This window comes from Chrysochloris asiatica, unplaced genomic scaffold (genome assembly GCF_000296735.1).
Source record: "Chrysochloris asiatica unplaced genomic scaffold, ChrAsi1.0 scaffold00085, whole genome shotgun sequence".
NCBI lineage: Eukaryota > Metazoa > Chordata > Mammalia > Afrosoricida > Chrysochloridae > Chrysochloris > Chrysochloris asiatica.
The window spans coordinates 2,370,325-2,385,704 of record NW_006408603.1 but is presented as its reverse complement, the minus strand read 5'-3'; the positions used below and the strand labels follow the sequence as shown (position 1 = coordinate 2,385,704).

The window sequence follows — 15,380 nt, the reverse complement described above, 5'->3', positions numbered from 1 at the left end:
CCAGGTAGGCGCTGCTTTCCCCGGTGCTTCCCAATCTGTGGGGGGTGTCACACTAGGTTGTGATGATATCACACTGGCTGTGATGACATTTTACCGCAAGACCACCTACCGCCACCAAGCACTTTTAAATCATCGCAAAGCCAGTCGTGCGGCGGGGGCGGGGAATCCGGCCCTCCCACTCGATCCACACTGGCTCCCCACGGAGGCCCACCCACTGTCATTGCCATCAAAACTATGCGGGCATCCTAGTAGGCCAGCTCCTCTGCACTTCCGCCTCGGTAGGTGTCATGGCGCGCGCGGGTGAATGGTTTTGGCGAGGCGGGGCCGACCGGATGGGGGCGGTGGCTCGGCTCTCAGCTCGTCGGGTCTGGCGACAACGGCGGCTGCGGAGCTAGGGGCCCGGCGGTGGCCCCGGACGACAGCGGGAGGCCGACGCGGGAGCGCGCGGGGCCGAGGCGGCGGCGGTGGCGGCGGGAAGGGGCCGGGGTGGCGGAGTGGGAGGGAGGCTGAGGAGGCTTCCCCCGCGGGACGAGCGCGGGGGTGGCTCCGAGGGACGGAGGCCGGGGCCCGGGCTGGCTCGCGCGGGGGGTATGATGACCCGGCGGCGGGGCCCCGGATCTCGTCTCCTCCGCCGCCTCCTCACGGCAGCCCCAGCTCGTGGCTGAGAACCAGACACACCGGCGGTGAGTCGGGGCGGGCGAGGGCCTCTATCGGGAGCGATCTCCCATCCGCTCCCCGAAGCAGGGCTGGGCCGACTGCGGGGTCTCTCTCGGTGGGCGCTCGACCTGCGGGGGACCCCTCCCGGGTTGGACCCGGGACCCCGGACTGGGCGCCGCGACCTGCGGCCCTGCTGTTCCTAAGAAAGTGGGGAAGCTCGAGCTTGTTTTCCGGGCAACTCCCCCTTGCTCCTGCCACTTCTCTCCTGGGTGTGTTGTTGTCCTCGAATGACAGGGGGCCGCCTCGCGTCTCCTGGCCCGGCTGGTTTTTTTCCTGGCTGTCGTGGCAGGTTCCCACTGTGGGGCTTGTGCTTGTGTATTTCATAGCGTTGCGTGTCACGGCGCTCTGAGTTATCGGTGCTGTGTGGAACCTGGAAACGGTGTTTGGAAGGGGTGGTGGTGGTGGGTGGGTGTGGAAGCTTTCCGATCCTCTCCGCTACTGTTTTGTAATCGTTAACTTTGTAATTTGTAGTGATGGTGGTGGAGACGACGTGGGACCAGCCCACTTAATGTGCATCTGTATAAGGCAGATCCAGAGGTTTGGCTCAAAGGGAAACTTTTGTTCCCTGGTCACCACTTCCAAAGCTTTCATTAAAGAAAGAAAGGAAAAAAAAAAGTGGAGGTACACCCTAACTCCTTGAGTAAAGCCCACACTGCTCACAGTTGGGTGGGGAAGAGGCCTTTTTTTGCCTAGCAACCAAGACTTGGGGCCCGGTCTCCAGGAGCGCTGGTCTAACCTCCAGTTTGTTGTGGTGACAAACTCTAGAGCTCTGGCCTGTGTTTATGCTTGGGCGTGCTTTCTTTCCTGTTTAGGTAGGGTAGGGTGGGGTGGGGTGGGGGTGAAGGCTAGGAAAGCGGGGAGGGAACCCAACCCCAAGCGCCAATGTGTTTGTCTCCATTTTAACCACGTACTCAGCTATAGACTCATCTTGAGACAGCTCTAGATGTTCTTTTTTTTTGTCACTTTGGGAATTCTCAGTAGCATCATTAAAATACTCATTTCAACTACAGACTTCTCTTCCTTTCTAGCCTTTGAGCTTACTTGTTTCCTAGTAATTCTGATGAAACGGCGGTGTAGCTTTCTGCTCCTGATCAAGTGGGGTTAAATTAAATGGCAAATGCCCTCTGAAAAACCTACAATTTTGCTCTTGTTTGTGTAAAGCTATTTCTGACTCCTAGTCTGTAGTTGTCTTTTTTAAGATTATAGAGAGTGCAAAACATTACCAGCTTTTTCATATAAAACTAAAGCTTTCAAAAGCATTTAAAAATCTGACAAGATATTTTACTTAGTAGTTGTTCAAATGGTAATTTTGGAGCATTACCTATAATTATATCAGGGTTCTGTGTTATAATACTGGTAGGTGGTATTATGATGAACAATGTCATTGACTTTAAGATACTGTTACTGGTTTGAAGAAGGTTTGGATTAAGTACTTGTTGGAACTGGAAGCAGCCTAGCTAGTAAAACATCTGAGCAGTTAGATGGTGAATGAGATCTTTTAAATATACTTGATCCTGTTAGCAGTAGGCTTTTCGTTGGTGATATGAGTATATAGTTGATCTTATCTTGGAAACATTGTAGCTTTATGGGTTTTAGAACAAATTGATTGTTAACTTGAGTTTTACAACCAAGCCAGAACGCCCTCCAAAAAACAAAAAGATAATCTTAACGCTCATAATCCTTTGAAAACCATTCCTTTATGTTGTGGTTTTGTTTCTGTAAACTCAGCTGTCAGTGATGTGTTGGTAAAAAATCAGCAAGCCAAATCTGTCTGGTAAATTTCTTATACTTGGAATTTAGTCAACTTTTTGTTAGTTATACATTGTAACTGATCTATTTGTAACTTGAAGAGACTTGCAAATGTGAACTTTCTTCCTCTTGAACTTTTGTTTTTGTGGTACTGTAAATATGTTGTTGTTGTTGTTAAAAGTGCCATCAAGTCAGTTCCAACCCATAGTGACCCTGTATAGGGTTTCCAAGGTATGGCTGGTGGGTGATCTTGAACTTCCAACCTTGCAGTTCAAACCAACTTTGCAGAACAACAACAGTAGCCCACAGTGCCAAAATACTTTCCATTTCACTTGTACATTTCAGTAACATTAAATATGCTCATCTTATTTTGTTCAGCTGTCACTATTAGCTATTCCTGAATTTTTCCATTATCCATGAACTTTTTGATCTGTTTGTTTCATTTTTTGTGACTATAAAAAGCAATCTATTTTTAGAATTTTAAAAGAAATTAATACTTGATTAATTCCTCCTCAGTTTTCCCCCACACAGTTCATACCATTCTGAACACAAATCAAAGATTATTTTTCCTTTCAAGTACCACTTCAACAATCACTGTTTTGCTTACTGGTTCTTTTCCTTTTTGATTTTTGGTTTCCCTTTTAGTTGTTGAAACCACAAGGTTGGCAGTTCAAACCCAATAGTTGCTCCTTGGAAACCCTATCTATACAGGGTTGCTCTGAGTCAGAACTGATGCGATAGCACTTAACAACAACAGATACCAATTGTATTTTTGTAGCACATCATTTGGCACTTAAAAAAATTTTGTTTAATCCCGTTTTGTAAATTTTTAAAATGTGTCATACTGTCTCAGCAACATATGAGCTCTTTGGAGATAAGAAAATTTATATTTCTTTTGGATTCTTTAAGGGTACCTGATATAGTGCTTTCCCAGGTTGCTTAATGAAGAAGAACCAACCTGAATTCTTGGCCATTATTGTTGTTATTAAGTGCCATGGAGTCGGTTATGACTGCATAGGGTTTCTGTAGAGTAGCTAGTGAGCTTGCACTGCTGACCTTGAGGTTCAAATCGATTTTGTAGTCCAGCACATTAGCCTGCATCACCACACCAGGAGCTGGCATTGTTGTTGTTCAGTGCCATAGAGTCGGTTCCAACTCATAGCAACACTGTATAGGGTTTCCAAGGAGCAGCTGGTGGTTTTCAGCCACCGATGTTGGTGTTAGCAGTCTAGTTTTTACCCTACAGCACCACACCATTTGCTCTGTGTAAAATTTGCTTGGCCTTTTTCTCATTTTGAAATTAAGACGCTTTGGCTAGTCTCTTAAGGTCCCTTTAAACTACAAGAGTCCCAGTACTTTTTTTGTCTGTGTCTTCTGCTCTAATCAAATGAATCTTACGCTAAACCATCTTTCATTTTCCCACATCCCTTGGCATACTTGGAAAAGTCGTCTTATTAAAAAAGAGCCAGTTCCTCCTTCCATCTGTACAACTGTTCTTACCTACTTAACAGCGTTTCCCTAAGACAGTTGCTGAATTAGCTAAACAGGGTTCTCTCTTAGTATTTTGTTTTATATTGATCTCTGTTTTGTCAGACTACCTTTTTTTTTTTTTTTAAGCTGGAAACTCCTTGAGGTATACTGTGTTTTTTTTAAAACAATTTTGTTGTTGAGATTATACACAGCATAACATACACTAGTGCAACAGTTTTTAACACGTACTGTTCAGTGACATTGATTACATTCTTCGGGTGTATACCCTTACTCATCCTCCTTCTCTGAGTTCCTCTTGCAATAACGTAAATTCACTGCTTCCTAAGGTTCCTATCTAAAATTTGGAATTGTTGTTAGTTTGTTCTCATATCGATAGATCTCATAAGAGCATGGAGTCCTGGTGTGGTGCTGTAGGATTAGCACTGTACTACGAACCTCAAGGTCAAGGGTTCAAACCCTCCAGCCACTTCTTGGTAACCCTGTGAGTCAGAAGCGACTCGATGACACGTACCAACAAAAGAGCATAAAATGCTCAAGGCAGACATTCTTTAATAGTTAAGCTAAACTTTTGTTTGATTTAAAGAAGTTTTCTTGGGATGTTCTTAGTTTAACGTTTAGAGGTATAGTTTTCTTCCTTCTAAACTTTGTAAACTTTGCGGACTATCTTGTGCGTATACTACAATACTACCTTTTTAATAAACCCAAAGCACCTACTTTTCTTTTGTCCTGTTGCTATAGCTTCATCATTCTAAATAAATCTGAGAGCTCATGAAATAAAGGAAAATACAACCTGCCTGGAAGGAAAATACCTTTTAGCCAATTTGCCAAAATATTAAAATTGTTTTAAAAGTTTGGAAACAACACAGAATTATAGAGATACTCCACCAGCAGCTAATACCTATTCTACACCCAGTTTTGCATACCAGTTGGGGAACTGGCTTGTTTCACTTGGTTCCATATAAAGGAAGTGCTACAGGAAAGGGGTGGGGAACTTTGAGTCAAATGGTATCCTTAGTGTTTTAAGTTGGGTTTTTTTCCCATCTGTATCACTGTACTTATAGTGTATATATTATATATATTCTCTGCAGACAAGGGACTGATTTCTGTCTTATTAGGTGAGTATTTATCTTATTTGGTCAGAGCTACCTGGTAGTGTAAGGAGCTCTGGTAGTGTAGTGCTTATTAGTCAGGTTACTAACCTCAAGGTCAGCAGATTGAAACTACCAGCCATTTTGTGGGAGAAAGATGAGGATTTCTGCTCCAGTAAAGAAAGACTTACAGCCTCGGAAACCCTATGCAGAGTTGCTATGAGTTGGAACCGACTCCACGGCACATAACCACCATTGCCACCCTCATATTGATATATGGAGAGGTAGTGAGATCTCTTCCAGTAGACTTTTGACATGTGTAGCTAGTATCATAGATGCTGTTAAGGATTGCACAGGACTGGGCTCTCAGGGAACTTGCAGTTTAGAAGTCAAGTTTAAAATAAATAATTACAAGCAGTCGTACATAGAATAGCCTACTGCTGTTCTTGTTAAGTGCTGTCGAGTCAGTTCTGATTCATAGCAACCCTGTATAGAATCTCAGAGGAGCAACTTGTGGATTTGAACCCCTGATTTGTGATTAGCAGTCCAGTGCATATGCTGCAATATCATACCAGGACCCCTCAGAATACCATAGAAATTCATATATGATCTGGCCCCTGGCTGCCTCTTTGGGCCCTACTTCTGCTGGTTTCTCCCTTGTTCCATCCCATCCACACTAGGTTCTTCTTCAGACATACCAAGAATGTGCCTGTCTTTGCACTATCTGTACTCTTTGACTGGAATAATTTCTTGTCATTTAGATCTTAGCTTAAATCATCACCCCTCAGAAGGTCTTCACTGACAGCATCTCTCTTCCACCACAGAGTATCCTTTTCACCTCCGTATATTTTTGTGTTTATCACAGCACTTAGCATTGTGAAATGTCTGTCTCTCCCAGTAATAACGTAAGGCCATGAAATAAGAGATCTTGTCCATCTTGAATATTACAATATTCCTTACGTCTAGAGCAGTTCTTGAGGCATATATAGACATATATATGTATGTCTATATATGCCTCAAGGTGTTCATTATGTATTTGCTAAATGAATAAGTGATATGAATACATTTGTGTGGAAGTGCTAAGAAGTAGTGGAGGATACTATGGGAATCTTTGCGAGGGAACCTGATTTGATATGCGGTGGTCTTGGGAAGGCTTCCTGAGAATATTTGTCAGCATAAGGCTGACTAATAATAATCAAGCAGCTGGAAATAGATTCTCACACATATAACAGTCTGAAATACGTAGTTCAGATTGAAGTGGGTATTCCAGGTTGGCAGGAGTTCTGCTCTGTGTGTTCGTTTAGGGACCCAGGTTCTTTCCATCTTGTTCTCCTGTCCCTTGGGTGTAGTCTTATAGTAGAAGCTGGGTCTCCATGGTTTTCTGTTGTTGGAAAGGGAAAGGAACACAAAATGTTCACTCATTTAGCAATTTCCACCGGAGGAGGAGGACTGGTGAGCATGGGCCAGCCATGTGATTTTTATTTGAATTATGAAAGGGAGAGGTGATCTTGATCCAGTCTCTGCCGTACTGAAGACATGAACTTCCAAAAGCAGAAATTAGAAGTCTGGATAAATAGGAGTTAGGAAAAGAGAAGGCTAAGAGAGGAAAATGAAGTTCAGAAAGGAAACATTCTGTGTGAAGAGGTACTTGGGCAGGCAAAAAGTAAGGCCTACTCTAGGAACTGAGAGAAATTGAGTGCTGGAAGAGAGCTCATGGGTACAGAGTGAACCAGGGTCCAGATTTTGTAAAACTTGTTAATGCAAATGAGAGATTTTAGACTTTCTCAGGGGACAGATAAAACATTTTTAACGGTTTCAGTTGTCAGGTAGAGGAAAGATTTGGGGAGAAGTGTAGAAAAGGGATTTGAGAGTTTAATTCTGGGGAAACCAGTGAAGCTGCTCAGGTGGAGGAGTACAGGATACACAGTAGGGGTGGAAAAAAATAGTTGGAGAAGAGACATATTTAGACGCTCTGGTGAAAGAATTTCCCCCCCCCCCCAAACCTGTCTTGCTTTATTTGTACCACACATGTATTTTTGTTTACCTATTTTAATGATAGGAATACTCTTTATATATCAGTGTGTGCTGTGAAATATGTATACTTGTGCCTGTCTTAGTCTCGGACATGTGCTAGAGGAAGAAATGAATATGCAGTAGTTATTTTAGGCTATCTAGGCCACCAATTGTTAAATTGTATCAATGAGGCAAAGTTTAAAGGAAAGCAGGGGAGTTTATTGTTGGTGTGTCTCAGAAAAGATGGAAGTTACCAAAAGATTGCTTGGTTTTCACACCCAGCTTTTCCATTCTTGGTTATTAGATTTGAATTCTTTGTAGCAAGATTATCTCTATGTCATTCCTATAGTGTGCAGCACCAAGTAAAAAATAGAGGAGAACCTTGCCAAGAAATGGAGAAGCGATTAATTGGAATGTCTTTGGAAGGCTTGGATGCTAGTAAGACTCAATTCTATCTTTTTATCAATCAGAACCAAAAGTCTTTGCTTATCAGTTTGGGTGTATGATTAACATAGTCAACAAATTTGTCATTATATTTAAATGGTTAAGTCCTTGGAAAGTCTGCTTTGAAACAAAAACTTCATTCCCTGCTGGAGTCAAGAGGTGTAACATTTTCAGGAAGTCAGAAATAAGTTTAATTTATTGAGAGCGGTTCCTATGTGAATTGAAAATTATTTGGAATTTTCTTAATTTGGTCTGATAAATAATAAATTTTCTACAGATACTAATTTTGTGGTGTGTGGCACTGTGGGCTAATGCGTCAGACTGCATGGTTGGTGATTCAAGCTTACCAACTGCCTCTTGGAAACCCATTGCAGGGTCACTATGGGTCGGAATCGACTCCATGGCACTTAACAACATTGGCTTGGGAGGTCTCTTTATTTACTTTCTAAAAGAACTAATCATCATTTTGTGAAATATGGTATCATTTTTTCTAGTGTCTAGAAGTTGTCATTTTTAGCAGAGTTTCAGAGTAGTATGTAAGTGAGAGTCTGCTGGTTTTTCTAACCAATTTGATTCTATATTTTCTTCATACCTTGTGTTGGTACAAGCCAGGATGAGTCTCAGCCACTTGAGGAGTCCTGGTGGTCTGATAATCATTAAGCATGTTCTTGCTGTTGGAAAGACCAGTGAAATTCTGATAGTTTTTCTCCCTCTGGGTTAGACTTTAGTTTATCTTCTGAAATAAGAGTAATATTTATTTATATGCTAACCCATTCTGAAAAGTTAACTAGAACTTGTACAGTTACTGCAGTTTGGAAGATTTGGAACCGTCGTTAACCATCATTATCTGTTGTTTTGTTCATTGGGTGAAAAGTTACCAATGACATTATGCTTGTTAATACAGTATTTTTTAAGAGTTTTGGAAAACAAGTATACTTAGCAATTTGATAGTACATTTCAGGAATTCTTTTTAGCATTATTACTTTATATGATCGTATTTGTTAGATACAACTACAAATTATAAATTTTATATTCAAATACTTTTAAGTATATAGTTTGTATTCATGATTATTATTTGAACTATTATTTAAAGCTAGTAGCTCAACAGATACAGTGGAAAACAAATTTTGTTTCCTTTTATACTTTGGCTCAATTTTATGGTTCTTTTGGATATATTTTAATAGATAAATTTGTAAAGGAGCTGCTTCTTGTTGTTTTTTAAATATATTTGGTATTGTGTCAGTAATATAGGTAGAACAAATTCATAAAGTAATTGCATTGGTATTAAGTTACACTGACTTTTAATTTGCACCTTCTTCAAGGTTCATATGAATTATAAAAACTGTTTACAATATATCCAAACTGCATTTTAGAAATTGGAAGTTGAGGATTTATTCTTCATTCCAGCTGTCTAGTTCAGTACCGATGGTTTTTAGTTGCAGTCAGGCACAACAAAATGAACACAATTACTTTTTGATGTTCCGTAACATCCTTTGTCATGCTTCCTTCCTTTCTAGTTGTGTGTGTTTATTCACTTATGACTTGTAAAATTATATTATGTAGATTGGAGTGGAAACTTCCATCATATCTCAAGAACCGCACAGATAAAAGGGAGGGACATTTAAGAAGCATTTGAAAGTATTTCGTTTATTAGTGGTGAAGAGTTATACTAGATATGAGGTTGGTAGACAGTGCTCAAATCATTCATCTAACTGAGTGCCCAGATGCAGTAGGAGCCCTGGTGGCACCGTGGGGTCAGCAGAGTTGGCAGTTCAAACCCACTAGCCCCTGCTTGAAAGAAAGATGACTGTCTACTTCCCTAAATTTATATTCTCGGAAACTCTGGAGCAGCTCTGATACTGTTGTGTGCTGTTGAGTTGGTACCAACTCATAGCAACCTTGTATAGATAGGGGTTGGATTTGAACCTCCATCCTTGGGTTAGCAGCCCATTACTTATCCTACAGAGCCATCAGCAGTTCTACTTTGTCCCAAGGGGTGACTATGAGTCAGAATTGACTTGATGGCTGTGGGTGTTTTTTGTTTTTGGTAGATATTGCCTAGGACCTCTGGTGGCACTGCCATCAAGTGCTTAGCTGCTCTGGGTGAGATTAAGATTGGTGGTGGGGGTGGTGTGCTGTTGAGTTGGCCCCAACTTGTAGTGAACCTGTTTGTACAGGGTTTCCGAAGCTGTAACTCTTTATGGGAGCAGAAAGCCTCATCTTTCTCCCATGGAGCAACTGGTATATTTGAACTGCTTACCTTGTGGCTAGCAGTCCAGCCCATAATCCACTACATTACCAGGGCTCCTTCTCGGTACGATTATGTTGTTGTTAAGTGCCTTCAGGTCAGTTGTGACTCAGTGGCCCTGTATAGGGTTTTTGAAGAGCAGCAAGTGAGTTTGAACTGCCTACCTCGTGGTCCAGTGCATTATCCCCCCAGCGTCACACCAGGACTTCCAGTAAAATTATAGCCTAAGAAAATCCTCTTTGGCAGTTCTGCTTTGTCCCATTGGGTCACCAAGAATCAGAATCAGCTTAGCAGTACACCTAACAGGTATTGCCAGTCTGTCGGAGGCTCCAGTGATATAAACAAGACTGACAAGGTATTTATGAAATGTACACTGTAGCTCAAAATGTAGCATTAAATGAATCATTACAAGTTATAATCAAAGAACAAGGTGCTGTGGGAATGCATTGGTATGGGGTGGGATGATTGCAGTGTGTGGTGGGGGCAGGTTGTCAGGGGAAATTTCCTAGCAGTTACTGAGGTATTAGAGGGCCTGGCGGTGACAGAATATGGAGTAGCCTTCCAAGAACTGAAAACAAAGCAGATGGCTGGAGTGATGGAATTCAAGGTGGGAGGAGGTTGGAAGTCCATAGCCAAATGTTGGACAGTTTTTAAAGGCAGGTTGAGGATTATGGGCTTTATCCAGAAAGCACTAAAAAGCTCCAGGGGCGGGAGGTGGTTAAGAAAGACTGAGCTAGTTCTGGAATCCAATCTGCATTATTTAAAAGATTCTTTGAGTAGATTCAGCGAGAGCAATTGGGGCAACAAGAATGATGCCCATATGAGTAGAGAGAAATGGCTAATTTGAAATAGTGTATCTACTTGGAAGTAGAACAGGTAAGCTTATATTAACTGTTAGAGAGTCCTGGTGTGGTGCTGTAGGTTAATGCGCTGGGCTGCAAAGTCAGTTCAGGAGCGTTCTCTTGAACTTCAAAATCTGAATTAGAGATACAATTTGATAATCTTTTATGGATCAGCATGGTGTGGCGCTATGGATTAATGCGCCAGACTGCCAAGCCGTTTGAACTGCAAGGTCGGCAGTTCAAGCTCACCAGCTTCTCCTCGGAAACCCTCTACAGGGTCAGTATGGGTCAGAACCGACTCAACAGCACTTAATAACAACAATCAGCATCAATGGGCTCAAGCGTAGCAACAATTGTGAGGTTGGCCCAAGATCGGGCAGTGTTTCGTTCTGTTGTGCATAGGGTCACTTTGAGTTGATACCAACTCGATGGCACCTAACAACAACAACAACAATCCTGGGGAGTTCTGGTGTGGTGTTGTGGGTTAATGTACTGGACTGCAAGGTTGTTTGAACACAACCTTGGCAGTTCAAGCTCACCAACTGCTCCTTGGAAACACAGGGTCGCTATGGGTTAGAATTGACTCAACGGCACTTAACAAAAACAAAAGTCCTAGGGAGTAGTAATTGAAAAGAAGAAAAGTATGGAGCAAGAGAAGAGGGATTAGGTAGATTAGAACCCCAAGATATGTTGAGAAGGGTGAAGGTAAATATGAAATGGCTTATGGTGGTGGTGGTTATGTGCTGTGGAGTCGGTTCCGACTCATAGCGACCCTGTACAGGGTTTCTGAGGTTGTAAATCTTTACGGGAGCAGAAAGCCTCATCTGTCTCCCGCGGAACAGCTGGTAGTTTTGAACTGCTGATACTGAGGTCATGCTAGGCAGATATTTGGACTTCATTCTCAAGGTAACCACTGTAGGGTTATTTGGTTTGAGGTGTCCATGGAACAATCAGAGCCAGAAGCTGGACTGTTCTCACTCTGTGCTCCGTTTTTCTAAGATAACTTCTCTTGGTCTCAGAGGCTTCTCTTCTTCCTGGCTATTTTCTTCTGGACACTCAATGGTCCTCTTAAAATGTAGTAGTTGGTGTTGAGTGCCTTTGAGCTGGTTCTGACTCATAGCAGCCCCATATAGGGTTTCTGAGGAGTAGTTGGACTGTTTGAACTACCTTGCAGTCCTGCGCTTATCCTACAGTGCCACACCATGACTCCTGAAATGTAATGGTAAGAGTTAAATGGTATATAGAATCTGAGCAGAGTCGGTAGCCTTCACTTTGTCTGCTGTGTTCTATACACGGTTTCTTATAAATACAATTTAATGTTGAGTCAGTTTATGAGGGGAGGGGAACTCTCTTGCATCATTCAGTTTCTCTTACCAACTGAAAATGCTTTTCATATATACTTGTCTTACCATTGTGCTGTGTGCTATTCATTAGTTTGGACCTAAGTATAGGAGTTTTTGTGTTAATTGTCATCTGCTATGCTTTGTTATTGTTGTTGGTGTTGTTCTTAAGGGCTGTCGAGTCGGTTCTGACCCATAGCAACCTTGTATAGGGTTTCCAAGGAGTGGCTAGTGAGCTTGAACTGCCGACCTTGTGGTTCAAAACTCCTTTGCAGTTCAGTGCATTAACCCGCAGCACCACAGCAGTTTAAACCTACCAGCTGCTCTCTGACTCCTTACACAGAGTCGCTGAGTTGGAACTGACTCGATGGCACAAAACAACAAATAACAGATTTGCCTTGTAGTTTCTACCTTACTGTGATTTTGAGGGGAGGGGGAGCAGAGAGTGGGGAGTTGGGACCTGTGACTTAAAAATATAAGCCAACTTTGGTTCATTGTCCATTTTAGAAACATGCCATCAAGGTCCAAATTTAGATAATTGATTAAAAAGTCAGTCAGGCCAGGGGATGAAGACAGAGCTCTGGAATGTACTGTATGGAGCCAGAAAGCCTAGGTTAGTGCTGCCAATTTAATAGCAGTGTGGTTTGGGGCAAATTACTTAAACTCTTTGTACCTTAGTGTTTTCATCTACAAATGGGAATAGTAGTAATATATGTTTTGAAGTGTTGTGGTAAGAATTAAAAGAGTAATTCATGTGAAGTGCTTAGACTACTGCTTGTCATATTATGACTATAAATCAATAGTTTAGACTATCATCTAAGCTATTATAGACCATCCTAGATATTCATACTCTGACAATATATCAATAGTTGCATCTCCAGGAGTGAGTAAGACTGTAATGATACCAAAAAAGTATTTAACCTTCTAAAACAGAAGTCTGTTTTGGAAAATGTATAAAAGCCAGACCAGATAAGAGTGTGATTGATAATTTGTGGTTTTTCTAAATGAGTTTTCTTTATCAGTTGAAGTGGTGTATGGAATCCAAGTGGTCTTATTCTTTCTCTCTCTCAATACAGGTATGGCATCACAGCTGCAGGTGTTTTCCCCCCCATCAGTGTCGTCGAGTGCCTTCTGCAGTGCGAAGAAACTGAAAATAGAGCCCTCTGGCTGGGATGTTTCAGGACAGAGCAGCAACGACAAATATTATAGCCACAGTAAAACTCTCCCAGCCACACAGGGACAAGCCAACTCCTCTCACCAGGTAGCAAATTTCAACCTCCCTGCTTACGACCAAGGCCTCCTCCTCCCAGCTCCCGCAGTGGAGCATATTGTTGTAACAGCCGCAGATAGCTCGGGCAGCGCTGCTACGTCAACCTTCCAAAGCAGCCAGACCCTGACTCACAGAAGCAACGTTTCATTGCTTGAGCCATATCAAAAATGTGGACTGAAAAGAAAAAGTGAGGAAGTTGACAGCAACGGTAGCGTGCAGATCATAGAAGAACATCCCCCTCTCATGCTGCAAAACAGGACTGTGGTGGGTGCTGCTGCCACGACCACCACTGTGACCACAAAGAGTAGCAGTTCCAGTGGAGAAGGGGATTACCAGCTGGTCCAGCATGAGATCCTTTGTTCTATGACCAACAGCTATGAAGTCTTGGAGTTCCTGGGCCGGGGAACATTTGGACAGGTGGCTAAGTGCTGGAAGCGGAGCACCAAGGAAATTGTGGCTATTAAAATCTTGAAGAATCACCCCTCCTATGCCAGACAAGGACAGATTGAAGTGAGCATCCTTTCCCGCCTAAGCAGTGAAAATGCTGATGAGTTTAATTTCGTCCGTTCTTATGAGTGTTTTCAGCATAAGAATCATACCTGCCTTGTGTTTGAGATGCTGGAGCAGAACTTATATGATTTTCTAAAGCAGAACAAGTTTAGCCCACTGCCACTCAAATACATCAGGCCAATCTTACAGCAGGTGGCTACAGCCCTGATGAAGCTCAAGAACCTTGGTCTGATTCACGCTGACCTTAAGCCTGAAAACATAATGCTGGTGGATCCAGTGCGCCAACCCTACCGAGTGAAGGTCATTGACTTTGGTTCTGCTAGTCACGTTTCCAAAGCTGTGTGCTCAACCTACTTGCAGTCACGTTACTACAGGCAAGTGGCAAAAACTAACGAGCGCGTCTAAGGCTAGAGATCTGTCTTTACAGTTAATATACATCTAACAATGTATTTGTTTATTTACACATTCCAAGATAGAAACACGACAGTATGTTTTCACTCATTTCCTGTGTGTGGCATTCCCTGATGTAGCAGTGACTTAATTCTGAAATTCTGTTGAGCAGTAGAAAAATGAACTCCGTCTTAGTATGAAAATTGTTGCCAGTTGAATTACACTAACTCCTAGTTTTTATTTAGTTCTGTTCTATTATCTTCCAATTTAAATTCATGTTTACTTATTTGTAATGAATCTGGGTATATGCTATTTTTTCCCGAACTCATTTCATGGCTGCTAAAATGCTTTGCGTACCTATTCAGGTTTACCTCTAGCAGTATTTTATTCTTCTATATTTTCTTTCTTGTACAATAGTGAGACTTAGATTTAGATGATTGCTAAAACATTCTCCAAAATACTCTGAACTTATCTGGCTCTCCTGGAATGGTCTTGACCCATATGCCTTATGCTCTAGTGTTGTATTTATCTAGATTGATAACTCCTAACATGGCTACCATCTTAATAGGGATTCATTATTGGAACAGTTTGGAGTCCTGGTGTGGTACTGTAGGATAAGCACTGGACTGCTAACTGCTAGGTTGGTGGCTCAAACCCATCAGCTGTCTGCTCCTCAGAAACCCTTCTCACTATGAGTTGTAACTGGCTTGATGACACTTAACAACAGTAGCAACAACTTAATGTTAGTATATACAATCTTGGAGTTCTTGTGTGGCATTGTGGGGTAAGGCACTGAACTGCAAGGTCAATTTGAACCACAAGGTCAGCAGTCCAAACCCACTAGCCACTCCTTGGAAATCCTAGACAGGGTCATTATGAGTTGTAATGGACTCAGTGGCACTTAAAAACAATATATACAATCTTGTCTGTACCTAGCCAAGGATCATATAAGAAAGGAGAAAGATTTTTTTGGGTAGGGGGAGGAGGAAGAAAGCTTTTTAAAAGAACTCTTCTTTTTCAGCATATACCTCATTTGTTTTTATTTGTTCCTTTTCTGGCATTTTTGAGTTGAGTAAGGTGGGGTAAAGAAACTCTTTTAAGATCTTTGGTTTCTGGTTTCATGCTGCTCTGTGCAACCTTGTGCTAATTTTAATCTCTCACCTCCATTTATTTATCCATGACTTGGGAGAAGCAGGTTCCAACTACATTCGCTTTTGATATTCTTCTTTCTTTGAGCAGCTCCATGGGGCTTGTGTGTCGAGTCCCCGTCCCCCCCCC

General features: G+C 42.1%; 1 protein-coding gene across 1 annotated transcript in view; it reads left to right on the top strand.

Moving 5' to 3' along the window:
* The first annotated feature begins 566 nt into the window (after positions 1 to 566).
* The window catches only part of HIPK1 (homeodomain interacting protein kinase 1), a 46,813-nt gene continuing 31,999 nt past the window's right edge, over positions 567 to 15,380 (top strand). Inside the window, exons 1-2 of the mRNA XM_006865891.1 lie at positions 567 to 683; positions 13,009 to 14,086. Of these exons, the coding sequence (XP_006865953.1) occupies positions 13,011 to 14,086 (1,076 nt within the window). The 5' untranslated portion in view covers positions 567 to 683; positions 13,009 to 13,010. The remainder of the gene's footprint in view (positions 684 to 13,008; positions 14,087 to 15,380) is intronic.